At 43.6% G+C, this 13,555-nt stretch overlaps 1 protein-coding gene across 4 annotated transcripts in view; it reads left to right on the top strand.

Moving 5' to 3' along the window:
* Window positions 1-13,555, top strand: part of nbeal2 (neurobeachin-like 2) — a 45,198-nt gene that overhangs the window by 15,326 nt on the left and 16,317 nt on the right. For 2 of the 4 annotated variants that reach the window (XM_086038000.1, XM_086038002.1), the window contains exons 7-30: window positions 290-375; window positions 472-775; window positions 867-973; window positions 1,205-1,285; window positions 2,629-2,712; window positions 3,935-4,033; window positions 4,178-4,812; window positions 4,902-5,034; window positions 5,845-5,964; window positions 6,068-6,398; window positions 6,482-6,564; window positions 6,653-6,745; window positions 6,882-7,050; window positions 7,945-8,078; window positions 8,307-8,466; window positions 8,688-8,790; window positions 8,871-9,021; window positions 9,611-9,766; window positions 9,959-10,118; window positions 10,549-10,637; window positions 10,737-11,420; window positions 11,516-11,700; window positions 12,431-12,587; window positions 12,893-13,036. In XM_086038000.1, coding sequence (XP_085894126.1) covers window positions 290-375; window positions 472-775; window positions 867-973; window positions 1,205-1,285; window positions 2,629-2,712; window positions 3,935-4,033; window positions 4,178-4,812; window positions 4,902-5,034; window positions 5,845-5,964; window positions 6,068-6,398; window positions 6,482-6,564; window positions 6,653-6,745; window positions 6,882-7,050; window positions 7,945-8,078; window positions 8,307-8,466; window positions 8,688-8,790; window positions 8,871-9,021; window positions 9,611-9,766; window positions 9,959-10,118; window positions 10,549-10,637; window positions 10,737-11,420; window positions 11,516-11,700; window positions 12,431-12,587; window positions 12,893-13,036 — 4,448 coding nt within the window. The remainder of the gene's footprint in view (window positions 1-289; window positions 376-471; window positions 776-866; window positions 974-1,204; window positions 1,286-2,628; window positions 2,713-3,934; window positions 4,034-4,177; window positions 4,813-4,901; window positions 5,035-5,844; window positions 5,965-6,067; window positions 6,399-6,481; window positions 6,565-6,652; window positions 6,746-6,881; window positions 7,051-7,944; window positions 8,079-8,306; window positions 8,467-8,687; window positions 8,791-8,870; window positions 9,022-9,610; window positions 9,767-9,958; window positions 10,119-10,548; window positions 10,638-10,736; window positions 11,421-11,515; window positions 11,701-12,430; window positions 12,588-12,892; window positions 13,037-13,555) is intronic. The other 2 variants (XM_086038001.1, XM_086038004.1) reach the window with 2 other exon arrangements.

The following is a 13,555-nucleotide window of genomic DNA, read 5'->3' as shown; positions in this document are numbered from 1 at the left end:
CTCGCTCAGTTCTCAACATTATTACGTTTTTAAAGATAGAATTTTCATAGCTTGAATTGGATCATAAGTGCCAAAACATGCAGGTTCTGAGTCCGTTTTATTAAGTTGCTGAGTAAAATGTTGCAAGCTATTTTATTGATTGCCCCTTAGGAATACATTTTCACAGTAAAAGGTTTTATATTTATGTTTGTTGCAGTGAGTCTGGTTTGCTCTTTTTTTAGTCCAGTCTGGATGGAGTTTATTTCTTGTCTCCATTTGACTTACATACTGCATAATTTCAAATTTACAGAAAGTCTGCAGGACAGTGAGAAGATCCCAGAGCTTCTCACACTCAGACTGGTTCATCTCCAGGGAGCTGTCATTAGTGGGAGCAAGGTTGTTGCCATATTTTCTGTATCCTCATAATCAGAGATTATTATTGTCTGGGAATGTGATTACCGTGAGATCATCTTGTATTATGTATCTTTCCAGAAAAATGGTCTGCTTGCTGTCACCTCTCGCTCTGTGGAGGACCTCTTCTCCGTGCTGCAAGCTTGGTGTTGCCGGGCCTCCCATCAGCTAAAAGACACATCCCTCCCTCGGCTGACCTTGCAGTGCCTGACCGCAATGATCCACCTGCTGCATTTTAGCAGCCCCTCAGAGCGGCAAGTCAACATCAAGACCATACTGCAGAGTTTCTTCCAGCTCCTTAACTGGAACCGTCCGCTGAACAGCGAACAGCAAGACAGGCAGAGCTCTGAGGAGTGCCTGATCTCGCTCCAGAGCCTGATGCTGAGTAAGATGAATCCACATTTGGGGGGGCGTTGGGGGAGTCACATGACCGACGTGACAATGAAGCTCATGTTACGCCGTGCTCTTTTTTGTAGCCGCAGTACCTGAGATCCTGCAGTGTTCCGATCGGCCCGCCCTCCAGGCTGTTTTCCTGAACAACAATTGCTTTGAGCACATCCTCAGACTCATACAGAACAGCAAGGTTTGCCGCTGGGCCTTTTCAAATGTGCCCGTCAGCTTTTGATTCATGTCTAGTCTGCACAGATTCCCTCATTTATTTTCCTCATATTCCTCAAATGCATTTCCTCATTTGTGTGCTTGATTGATGTCTGATTTCCCTCAGCAGTGTGTGTCCCTTATATATTTTTTAAAACCTACAGTACTTCACGTTTATGTTTGCATTTTTGAATTGTACTGTGTGTATGTCCTGTAGCTCTTTCAGAGCAACAGGCTTAGGCCGAAGAGTGAGTGTGACCTCACTACAAGTTTACTCACAGAGGTCAAAGTGGACCAGGTACTGCCCCCAAATAGACCTTTGGTGTTGATATTGATCTGTCAGCAGGAAACTCAGCCTTCTCCTCGCGTGTTCGCAGCTATCAGTTTTCTAAACAGGAAACTTTAGACAGGAAGGCAGGCTTATGAAGCAGGTAGCATGATATGATAAATGTCGCTCGGGGTGAGACAGTGACCTTATCTTTACACATACGTCCTGAGAACAAATTTTCACTTTAATACGGTACGGTGAAAATGAAGAAACGTCTGTTACAGATGCACATTTCCAAGCAGCAAAAAGTGATTATAATGTGGAATTTGAAAAACTGGTAGAGTGCTGACAGAAAACGTATCACTGACATTATTCAAAATTAGTGGGCATTTTGTTCTGACATCTTGCGCAATGATCCTCGATAGCTTGGATGTTACCAGCAGTGAACTGAAAAAGATCATTCACTGATTGCAACATTGATCATGATTACCTCATCCAGCTTTCACAGTATATCCACCCATCCGTTTTTCATAGTGCTTGTCCTCATTTGGGTCTCCCTGACTTTGATTAGTGGAACTCCCCCCCAGTCAGTTGTCCTATAGACAAACAATCATTGTCACCCACATTCACACTGCTAGAGTGGTAGACAATTTAAATTCTTCACTTAACTTACCATACATGTTCTTGGAATGGAAGGAAGCAAGAGATGAACTGCTCTACTGTTTGTCGTATGTGTTAAACTTCTCCACCATGCTACCCCGGTTTATACTGTATATTTTCCTTTGGAATAAATAGAAAGCACTATAAATTGATTGGTCGAAGACTGGCTTAGAACTACGTCGCGCAAGGGGCACGTAATTGCAGATCCGACCTCTTAAACTAAGCCACTCAAAACAATGCTTTGCTTTGACAAAATGAAATCAGCTTTAGCTAGATTTGTGTGAAAAAAACAAAACAAGAAACCTCTATGTGATGCAACTTTTAATGAAGAGAGAGAGACAGCTCATATGTATGATACAGTAAGTCGTGTTCCTAGTTCAAGGCTGAATTCCCTGTTGATTACACTGGACTACTTTTTACATGGTGCATGAGATGGTGGTTGGTGCATGACTCCTACTACTTCCTTGGCTGCTGGTTTGGTGGGACCAACATAAACAAAAGACCTCTTTAGTGTCTTGGGATTGGCTGCCGCCTGTCTTAATTGTCTCTCTTTCTTTGCCCTGGTTTGCTTCACATAATCCTGGTGTGGACAAGTAACTGTTCTCCTTTCCTCCCACTTCTAGTTCAGTCCCATTCTTTCTTTCATGGTGAACCTTGCGCCTTTTGACTTGTTGCACCAGCATGATGAAGCTCATTTCCCTCCGTTGATGTAGGTGCTGGAGCGAGGCTCGGACAGCATCACTGTGCATGCTTTAGGCGTCCTCACGGCCATCATGAGCAACTCACCCACTGCCAAGGTAAAGACGTCATCATGTGATCACTTTTGGGCCCGACTGTACATCATTAATCTTTCAAGTGTGATACTTTTATGCGTCAGCCAGTCATAACATTACGACCACTTGTGTAATCCAATTAAAATCCAGTAAGAATTTAATCATTTTGTGCGTAACACTTCCAGAGAGGTATTATTTAATTTAATTTAATGTTGCTTAATGTGGTTGTAATTTGGAGTACTGTTTAACTGCATGTTGTCTCTAATGTACTACCTCATTTAGCTACGCAAGAATAGTATTAGAAACATCTCAGGCTCTCAGGATAACAATGTACACCAATGCATAAATGCGGTACTTTAGCTGCTATGCTGTATGTGTATGTGTGCATTAGGGCTGAACAATTAATCAAATTCAAATCGACATGCAATTTGGGTTGGCTTTATTTTTGACATATATATATATATATATATATATATATATATATATATATATATATATATATATATATATATATATATATATATATAAGAAGCGCAGTCTACAGGTGCAAATATTGTTTCACACAAAATACTAAAAAGTAGTCGTATTGAATACTTAAAATGTGAATGTGTTAAGTTAACTCTAATTTAAGCGGATAAATTCTTTCATATGCACTCATAGTTGCTTTTTTTTTTTTTTACGTACGTAAACCTAACCCATGAGACCAAAACATTTAAGTATAATAAATCTACTAATTTAGTGTAATATAGATTCCTTTGGGCAGTAGGCACCCTGAATTGGTTGCCAGCCAATCGCAGGGCACACAGAGACAAACATCTGCACTCACAATCACATCTAGGGGCAATTTAGAGTGTCCAATCATCTTACCATGCATTTTTTTTGGAATGTGGGAGGAAACCGGAGTTCCTGGAGAAAACCCACGCAGGTACGGGGAGAACATGCAAACTCCACACAGGGAGGCCGGAGCCGGGATCGAACCCACGACCTCTGAACTGTGAGGCGGACGTGCTAACCAGTTGACCACCGTGCCGCCATGCAAATTACATTATAGTTCAAAATCTTTCAGACCTAATATATTCACACAGTTTATATTACTATAATGTCTCCACTGGAATAGTCAGAGCTTCTGAGGGAGGCTGTCCATGTCGGAAACCTCATTGTACTCCAATTGGCCTGATGGAAGTGTGCCAATTTTGCATTCTCCGTGGAGTCGCTTTCGACTCACTATTTCTGTCTCGTCCCACAGGAGATTTTCAAGGAGAGGATCGGCTACTCCCAGCTTTTTGACGTGCTCAAGAGTCAAGGTCAGCCCACCAAAAGGCTGCTGCAGGAGCTGATGAACATGGTGAAAATCATTTTACTCTCATTATCCGCTCATTGCCGACAGAGAGCATTTATTTCTCACAAATGACCTTTTTAAATGGCGTCATGTCGCCACATCCCGATCTCATCCTCATTATGAGCCACTTCTGTGTTTGTTCCTTTCCAGGCAGTGGAGGGGGAGTATGCCCACGCACATCACTTAGGCATTAGTAACGACCAACCTCTGCTGTTGCTCCTGCAATGGCTTCCTGAGTTGCACGGCCATAGGGAGCTTCAGCTGCTGGTGGCACAGTGGCTGGCTACTGTATGCGGTGGCTCCCTATCTTGTCGGACTGTAGCAGTGGAGGCGGGCATGGTGGGAGCCCTCCTGCAGGTGCTCTCACAGCCGCAGCATTTGGACAGGCAGTGTGCAGATGCCATGCTGGGGCTCCTGCAGGACCTGGGCTCCCTTTGCCTGAAGCCTGAGGAGCTGAGGAGCCTCCTCAAACTGCTCAGGTTGGATCAGGGTAACGGCGCGCATCCATTCTGCACTCGCATCATCCAAGTGCTCTCGGCAATGGCGGCGCGAGAAGGTCGCGACAGCGCCTTGCAGTACTTTGATCTCACACCCCCTATGGCGGGTATCATGGTGCCCACAGTCCAGCGATGGTCGGGCAGCAGCTTTGCCTTTCATGCTTGGCTCCGCCTCAATATGGACTTCCCCCATTCCCCTCCGTTAGACTTCAACAAACCTACCGCCAACTTGGTCACAGCAAGTCAACATGACATGGGAAAAGGACCTCGCAGGAAGCAGCTGTACAGGTAGAAGGGCAGGGCCGGCGTGAAGAATGACTTTTGTGTCGCAGCTTACTGTATGTTTTGGTTTGTAAAGCTCTTTGTCTTCCATGAAGTTTCTTCACAGCTAGTGGAACAGGACTGGAAGCTTTTTTCACAATGGAGGGCGTGCTGGTCGTGGCTGTTTGTACTAAGAAGGATTACATGGCCGTCGCATTGCCAGAACTCCCACTAGCTGACTCACGCTGGGTGAGTGCATTGAGGACCTAGCCTCTCCCAAATATGAACGCTTTGCATCAAGGAAAATATCACACAGCATTTTTTTCAAGACCCTATGGTCTGGATTTTTTACCTTAAAGCGGAAGTCAACGCAAACATTTTTTTTAAGAATATCTTCTCTTCAAGCCCACTAGTTGAAACATGGCATTCTGATTAATATTGCATTTGTCGTATAAGTGTTGATGCACACGTTTTTAGCCATCTCTGGGGGGCGATCATTTAATCTTCTGTCGACTGAAAATGACATCACAACCCCTCACAACGACCAATCACGGCTCGGATTCAGAAAACAGGTCAGCCGTGATTGGTCATTGTGAGCAGTTGTGATGTGATTTTCAGTCGACAGAAGACAAAATGGCCGCCCCAGAGATGGCTAAAAACAAGTGCATTTTGCTGCTTAATTTATATTCCACAAACGCAAAATTAATGAGAATGCCGTGTTTCAACTAGTGGGCCTGCTGGGAACATATTCTTGAAAAAATTATGTTTGGGTTGACTTCCGGTTTAAAGTAGAGTTAGTTAATGCACAGTTAATCGATAATTAATGGTCAATTTTTACCCATAGTTGATCAAGAAAATTTTGTTAAATGCACATCTCTATCCTTTAAGCACAATTGTTAAAGATAAGCACTGAAATAAACCTGGTGAATTCGCACGGAATTCAGTCTTGTGGTTGTTCATATTTACTTTCCGTTCTCAATGACAAACTCTTTCTCAGCACCTTTATATCCAGTACATACTGAAATAATATAAATACTTTCTTATTTGCTATATTTTCAGCATTCAGTAGCCATAGTCCACATTCAGGGCCGTCGTCCTTTTGGTCAGAACCTGGTCAACATCTTCATCGATGGAGAGTTGTCCAAAACAGCTCAGATTCGCTTTCCATCCTTGAGTGAGGTAAATTACATTTATTTCTTTAGTTGTTACCTACTTACAGAGTTGAAATAATGATGGTATTACCTCATACAAAAACGTCTATTTTTATTTGTTTTTCTTGAAGCCTTTTACTTCCTGCTGCATCGGCTCTGCAGGAAACCGAACCACTACCACCACAACCTCGCCTAATCTACACACATCCTTGTCCTCTGGCCAGTCCCCGGAATTTGCCTTTCCCACCAACGCCCACTCTCTAATCCGCTCCCAGTCCTTTCCAGCCAACTTTGCAGGGGGCCGCTGTGGCCCTCTGAATGACTCCATGGTACAAACCATCCCAGCGGGGCTGCAGGACACCGAGTGGGGAACACCCTCTTCTCTGGATGGACTCCTGGGCACTGCCTTCATTTGCCATGAGCCACTGCAGCAGAGCCAAACAAAAGCGCTGTACGCTGCAGGTAAACTAAACAAACACTGCTTTAATACAAAATGGCAGTTGGACACCTACATGTGTGAAATGTAACACTGCTGTCTATCGCAGGCCCAAATCACGTGCCCTTATTCAAAGCGGATGGAGAGTTATCTGATCTTAATGGCAAGCTTGTGCTCTACTATACTCCCCAGGTAAACAACTGAGAAGTTGTGAAGTGTTAAAATCAGCAAGTACATTTTATAATTGATATGATTGCATTTGCTCATGTGTATGCTTCAGGCATTCAAGAGTCAAATATGTTTGGATTTGTCTCCCAATCATCAATACGATGGCCGGCTAACAGGACACAGAGTCATCAACTGGGATATTAAGGTTAGTTTTATTGAAGTTATGTAAATATATTCAACTCAATTGCTGTGAATGTATACATAGATCCTTTCTGCTTTGACGCGTTCTATCCCTGTGCAGAATAGATATAGGTCTGTGTCTTGATGTGTTTCCCCTGCAGGATGCCCTCAATGTGGTTGGGGGTATAGGGGTTCTGCTGCCACTCCTTGAGCAAGTTTGCGACGAAGAGCAGGTGTACACCGGCGCTCAGGAGAGCTCAGAACTGATCGGACCAGAATTGACATCATCACGAGGCCCGGCCGCAATGCTGTTGCCGCTCAAGTCTTCAGGTCACATTTGCTTTCATTGATTGCAGAAGTGGTATTAGACTGTTGTATGTTAACTGTTGGCATGTACTCTTGAAAATGATTGCATACATAAATGAAAGCTGGATTATTGTACTGTATTTTCTTGAGGTGCCCCAAAATGAAGCTCTCTTGTGCATAGGTTTGATATATTTATTTATATGTCAAAAATATCCATTGAGAAAATCAAAGGAAAATTCATAAACAGTAGAAAAGTTCATGAAACAAATGTTTGACCCCCCCCCCCCCAATCAAAACAAAAACAAAAAATAAAAGGATCAGAATCGAGGAACCGGAATTGGAATCGCGCAAATTCAAACAATGTCCAACCCTACTTGTGAGACCAAAACATTCATGTATAATGAATCTAATAGTTTATTGTAATACAGATTCTTTTTTTCCTTGTGTTTGTTTAAAAAAATACATGGGAAGCGAGCCTTGAAAAAAATAATTGCATATTAAATTGCAATTGCAATACCCAGAGGAAAAAAATGAAAATTAGATTATTGTTCAAAATCTTTCAGACCTAATATATTCACAGTTTATACATTTTCACATTCCTTGGAGGATGAAAATTTTAGGTACGGAATGATTTTCTTTAACTTGACTAAACGACTGTCACACATGAGTGTGAAAATTAATGTTTAACATTCACAACATTTGAGGAAGACTTGAAACTCAACCCAGTGCTCCTCCTCTGTCAAAATTCTAGTCAAGTCAAGTTGATTTGTATAGCCCTTAATCACAAAAGAAACCAAAATTTCAAAAGTTATCACAATGTGGCTTTAATAACTGCCTCTGTAAAATAATGTCTATAATCCTTTTTGGTTACATCGAGATTGTCAGTAAGTTTCTGTTGGTTTGTTTTTTTTCCTCCAGAAGCGAGACTGGAGAGGAACAGCCTGGCTGCCTTCTTGCTGATGCTGAAGAACATGATCCGTCGTCACCCCGTCAATCAGGAAGGCCTGCTGCAGTGCCACGGGCCCAGCATCATCGGAGCCATGCTCAGCAAAGTAAAATGGCCTAATTCTTCTCGCTTTGAGCTACTTATGAAGTGCATTTTTTTTTTTCAGTCTAACGATGGATGTGATTTCATAGTATCTTTTGGTTTTTCTTTTTCTTTCATGAATTTGGCATATGATTCGTACTGACTTGAGTTAATGTCAAGTAAATGTCAATGTTATGGAATGTGCATGACGAATCCCGATGGACAGAAACGTACACATTTCTCCTCTCCGCAGGTTCCAGGCACGATGATGGACATGAATGTTTTGATTGCGTGTCGGCTGCTACTCGATCAGGTTCTCAATGATGGGAATGGTCCGCTTCTGCAGCAGTTCTACCAGCACCTGCTTTTTGATTTCCGTATATGGACGAGAAGCCATTTTGCCGTTTGTCACGGTGAGGCATGATCGATGCACCCAACGCTTTCTGTCAAAGGTGTTTTTGATGCTTCCAAATGAAAATGCGTCAATGCACACAGAGGCTGGGTTAGGGAGAAAATGTAGGAAGCTGAGGCTTTCACACTTGATATGTTCTGTTTTGTGAATTCATTTATTTCTTTACTACAAGTTGGTTTCTCAATGTCATACTGAGCAAATGTCTTTTTTTTTTTTTCCAAGATCACGTCCAGTACATCTCGTCTGTGATACACAAAGGGAAACAGCGCATGAAGAGGAAATATGGAGTTCAGTACATTCTGGATACCATTCGCACTTACTACAGGTGAATTTTGATCTGCTTCCGAGGGACTGAAGAACACCAAATATGCCATTTAATACGGTTCCTTCATGCCTCCTGCGCAGCACGGAGAAAGATGGCAGCTGCCTCTGCGATGAGAAGCAGATGATTCAGACGTCCCTGTTTGCGTTGCTGAAAGACTTCCTCAGGTCTCCGACTGCTGAGGAGCTCCACAGCGTCCTCGCTTACATTCTGAGTGCGGGAGATGAGCAGCAGGTACTGATCACCTGTCGTTTTTGCTGCTTTTTTTAGCGTTTTGGAAACGTTTCACAGTCGGCAAAATAATCCATGTCCACATTGACATGCATGATGGATTCCAGAGAAATATTTGCCGATGACATAATTTCCACCCAGAGGTGGGGCAGGGACCATGAAAGAATTGATTTCATTTTGGTGCATATCTAAATAAAAGTGCAGTCAGGATTGCTTTTTTGTGTTTTTTTGTGGCTGCAAGGGCAGCTTTGGTCCTAGGTTTGATTTGATTATACATTTTTTTAAAATAATAATTTCATGATTGCACATACAATGCATAACAAGAGTTTTGTTTGTGTGTTTGTTAGTGAGTAGATTCTGATGCCTGCAGCGGTAGCAGTATTTTTTTCCAGTGATATGGGGTAAATACTTTCAGGGTCAATGAATGAATCCTAATGACACAATTCTGGATTATGCAGTAGGTGGACATGGTGTTGATCGAAATTGGCATTGTTCAGTGCTCTTCTGTGTGCCGTTCTTGTTTAGCACTCTTTGGGACGCTTGTCCATCCTTAATTCACACTGACACGTCTTTATTGCACATCTTTGTTCAGGTGGTGAAGGCCTTGGATGTGCTTTATGAGCTTTTGCGCAGCAGCCCTCCTCGTGAACAGGTGCAGGCTGTGCTGCTGGAGTGGGGAGTGGAACAACTCTATAGTCTTCTTCTCAACCCAAGCTTTGGGGACCGGGCCAGAGAGATGGTCTTCAGGGTCAGAGTATTTTCTTTTCCTTTCTTTCTTTCTTTCTTTCTTTCTTTCTTTCTTTCTTTCTTTCTTTCTTTCTTTCTTTCTTTCTTTCTTTCTTTCTTTCTTTCTTTCCATCTCTTCTTGCATTCTCTCTGTAACACAATCGCCATCACCGCTATCCGTCATTCAAATCATACTCAAACATTGTGTCTGCAGGTTTTGTACAAAATCCTGAAGAGCGAGCGTGTGTCAGAGCGCAACAAGCAGCGCCTCAAACTTAAGGACTTTGGCTATCTCGGCCTGGTGTTTTTCCTTGAAGACCTTCCCGTGACCATGACGACTGTGCGATGTCTGTACGAGCAGGTCCTTGCGACAGGTATTTCAATTAAAACAAGTGGGGCCTTTATAATGGTAAATGGGAAGTATAAGACATTCGCCCCGGTCACTTGGATGGACAACAAATGACAACAATCAATTCAAAACTACAAACAATGATCAAAGTCTTCCCATTTTTGGTAGTCCTTTTTTTCCTTCCTAGTTCCTATTTTTCCCAAATCATGGCTGGTTAAAATATTTGTAATTAGAACTACAATACCAGTCAAAGGTTTGCACAAGGTTTCTTAAACAATAGCATGTGAGCGTGTGACTTCTTGGTAATTCCGTAGGTGAATTTAGTTGAAATCATGGGTGAATTTGATATGGTCATTTCATTTTTAATCCAAGTAATCATTCACAATGTCACGTTATAACATTGATCTTTAAGTACGGACACGTTTCCAACTACCGAGTGTGCTGCCTCTCCTCAGACTCAAGCCCGAACTTCAGAGACCTCCTGGCTGTGGTGTGTCTGTCCCACCGAGCTGACCTGGCGGTCCGCCTGGATATTTGTCGCAAGGTCAGTCTGATCTCCCGCTACTCCAATGTTATCTTAATCAGAACAATTTCCCACTACTGGGACAAATGAGCTTCATATCGCTTGTGCTTCTGCAAACAGCTCTTTCACCTCATCTACCTCAGCGAGGATTACGTGAAGCAGCTCGCCAAACAGCCCAGCTGGCAGGATGTTCTCACCAAACTTTATGTGAAGGAGTCCTACGAATCCTTCGCTGCCAGCATCTCCGGATCCACTGAGCCAAACTTCCGGCCTCCTTTGCGTAGAGACCCGAGTCTCCTCATAGAGGATGCCCGCACCGGTATCTTCCTGAACTACGGCACCTCGCAGGAGGACGACGACGACGAGGAAGAGGAGGACGGCGTCCAACGAGATATCTCGGAGGGATATTCGGATTTATCCCAATCGCCGCCCAGCGGAGTGGGCGGCCGGCTGAAGACTTTCAAATCCTTCGATTCTACAGACCAAGAGAGTCACTCGTCCTCCCTCTCCAATTCCATGGTGGGCGATATTGCCTCGTCTCGCCTCGACGAGGAAGGGAGAGATTACCAGCCCTTCTCCCCGTATGGAACGTCGCCACCTTTTGATTTGGAACTCTGCAGCATGGGCGAGATTGTCACCCCGGCAGGTAGCCTGACAAACACACCATCCCCTCTGGAGTACAGCAAACCATTTCCACCGCTCAGACCCAGGAAAAGCTCCAGTCTATCCAATGTTTTGGACCACGCCAGCTACGGGACAGACCCTCCCACTGCAGATACCATCTCCAACACGTCCAACCCGCAGGTTTGGATAACGGCGGTCATATCTTGAGCTTTATCGCAGAAAGCTGCCTGGTGTTTTCTGTGAGGCTTCATGTCAGAGTGTTGGTTGACTTTCAGCAGACCCCAGAAGAGGAGCTGTGCAACCTGCTCACCAATATCATCTTCTCGGTGCTTTGGAGCGGCAGTGGGGCGGACGGGCCCGAGGATGTGGTCTGGAGAGAGAGGGGCCAGGTGTTTTCTGTTCTCACTAAACTGGGGTCCTCATGCCAACTGGTCCGCCCGCCCGATGACATCAAACGGAGGTTAGCTTCTCTCACTGGACGTTAAATTATTTCCCACCAAGAGGATGCATTTCTTTCAATCACAAGTCACAGATTTATTTGGGTTGTTTCGTATTTGTAACAGCACTTGAGATTGTAAAACCAACCAAAATCGGGATTGCTTTCCTCAATTTTGCGGTTCCTTTTTTTTTTTTTTTCTTCAATGTAATTCGAAAGATAATTCAATTCAGTTCGGTTGAAAGTTTTAGCTGAATGTAGTACTAGATATGATTGCAGGATATTTTGTTGTCATCTACCATGCATTTGTACTTTTCGAACTGATTGAATGTCATTTATTTATAAGGCCACCAAATCGTAATTTATCCACAAGCACTTTTCAGGTTTAAACAGTGTACGCCTCTTTAAACCTTGCACTAGTAGATTTGTGGGGTGGCCAGCCGCCTTGACCAAATTGCCTGGATTTAGAGTGATGCCACTTTTATGCTGCATTCCTGGTAATTTGGCGGTACAATGGGAATTTTTTTTTCGCTTGTCCCTTTCAGACATACGTCACAGCGTTTTCACACAGCCTTTGCAGCTCCGCAAATATAAGATACTGTAATTAGATGTGTGGTGACCATTGATTTACGCACGTGAACTGAGTCTGTAGACATTGCCAGCGTTCTGCCACTGTTATGTTTTACATGATCGATTTTCACCTCGTACGTTTTATGACATTACGCGGTGCTGTGTCACTGTGTGCAACAAACAGTCTGCTGGAGATGATGCTGGAATCATCTTTATCCGACCTGAGGGACGCCCAGGGAGCGTTCCTGCCTTTTTGTCCCAGCCTGGTGCGGCTCCTCAGGTTGCTGCAGGACTTCCTGTTTGCCGAGGGGACCGACAATCATACGCTATGGAGCGAAAAGGTACAGACAACCTTTGCCTGGCACATCATTTGTATTTTCTTTCTCATACTCCGTCCAAATGCTTCAAACTTGATGCCACTCACATGGCATTATTGATTTTATATGCCGTTCTTAGACAGTATCATGCTGGGTTGGTGACTTAGTATCTATTCAAGCATCCCTCAAATACGGCAATTGAGACAACTGGGCTGCACCAGAATATTTTTGAAATTGCAGTCAGGAGAAGTTGTAATGAGTGTCTTCGGGTTTGGAATGAGGTCTACGCTTTTACTGCGAGTCCTTTGTTGACAGTCGCTGTATCACAGATCTTTGAGGGGGTGGTGAACCTACTGGACAAGTTGCAGGCCTGGCACAGCACCCCTGGCAGCCCCGGCAGCACAGAACTGAAGGAGATGTCCCAGATCGGCCTACGCATCATCACCGGCTATATCCAACAGCAGCAGTCACAGGTCGGTTTCCCTTTTATCTCCTGCAATATTTAACTAACGTGAAGGGTTCACACAGATAGAGGCAGATTACAAATACCAGACCTTGTATGGGTTTCATTTCAAAGACATTTGAGTCATTCCTCTTGTGGTGAGTGTTTTGTATGAAAGGGCAGCTCCTCTCTGAGTTATGGCTGCTGCTGCCGTTGATGTAGCAACGTGGGACTGAGCGATTGGTCATAAGTGAAGCAACCACAAGGCTTCCCATCACATGACTTGTTGGTTGAAATACTCATCTGCAGAGTAGAGCAACTCCCACAAAGCCGTTTCTCAAAATAAATCTAAGTAATTGCGCTAGTTTAATTTGTGTGATGTTTCATTTAAAATAAATCTGTGTGATTTAACTGCATTGATTATATATTCTTAAGATCTGGTTTTTTTTCCCTCCCCGCGATAAGCTAAAGCTAAACAATGACTCATGTACTCCATATGTGTTATCCTCCTGATAGTATATCTGAAACATTGCAGATTAGAGTTCACATA

This window comes from Filicampus tigris, chromosome 8 (genome assembly GCF_054856515.1).
Source record: "Filicampus tigris isolate MCC_2025a chromosome 8, RoL_Ftig_1.0, whole genome shotgun sequence".
NCBI classification, from domain to species: Eukaryota; Metazoa; Chordata; class Actinopteri; order Syngnathiformes; family Syngnathidae; genus Filicampus; species Filicampus tigris.
The sequence above is the reverse complement of the archived record's forward strand: the minus strand, read 5'-3'. Positions and strand labels throughout refer to the sequence as shown.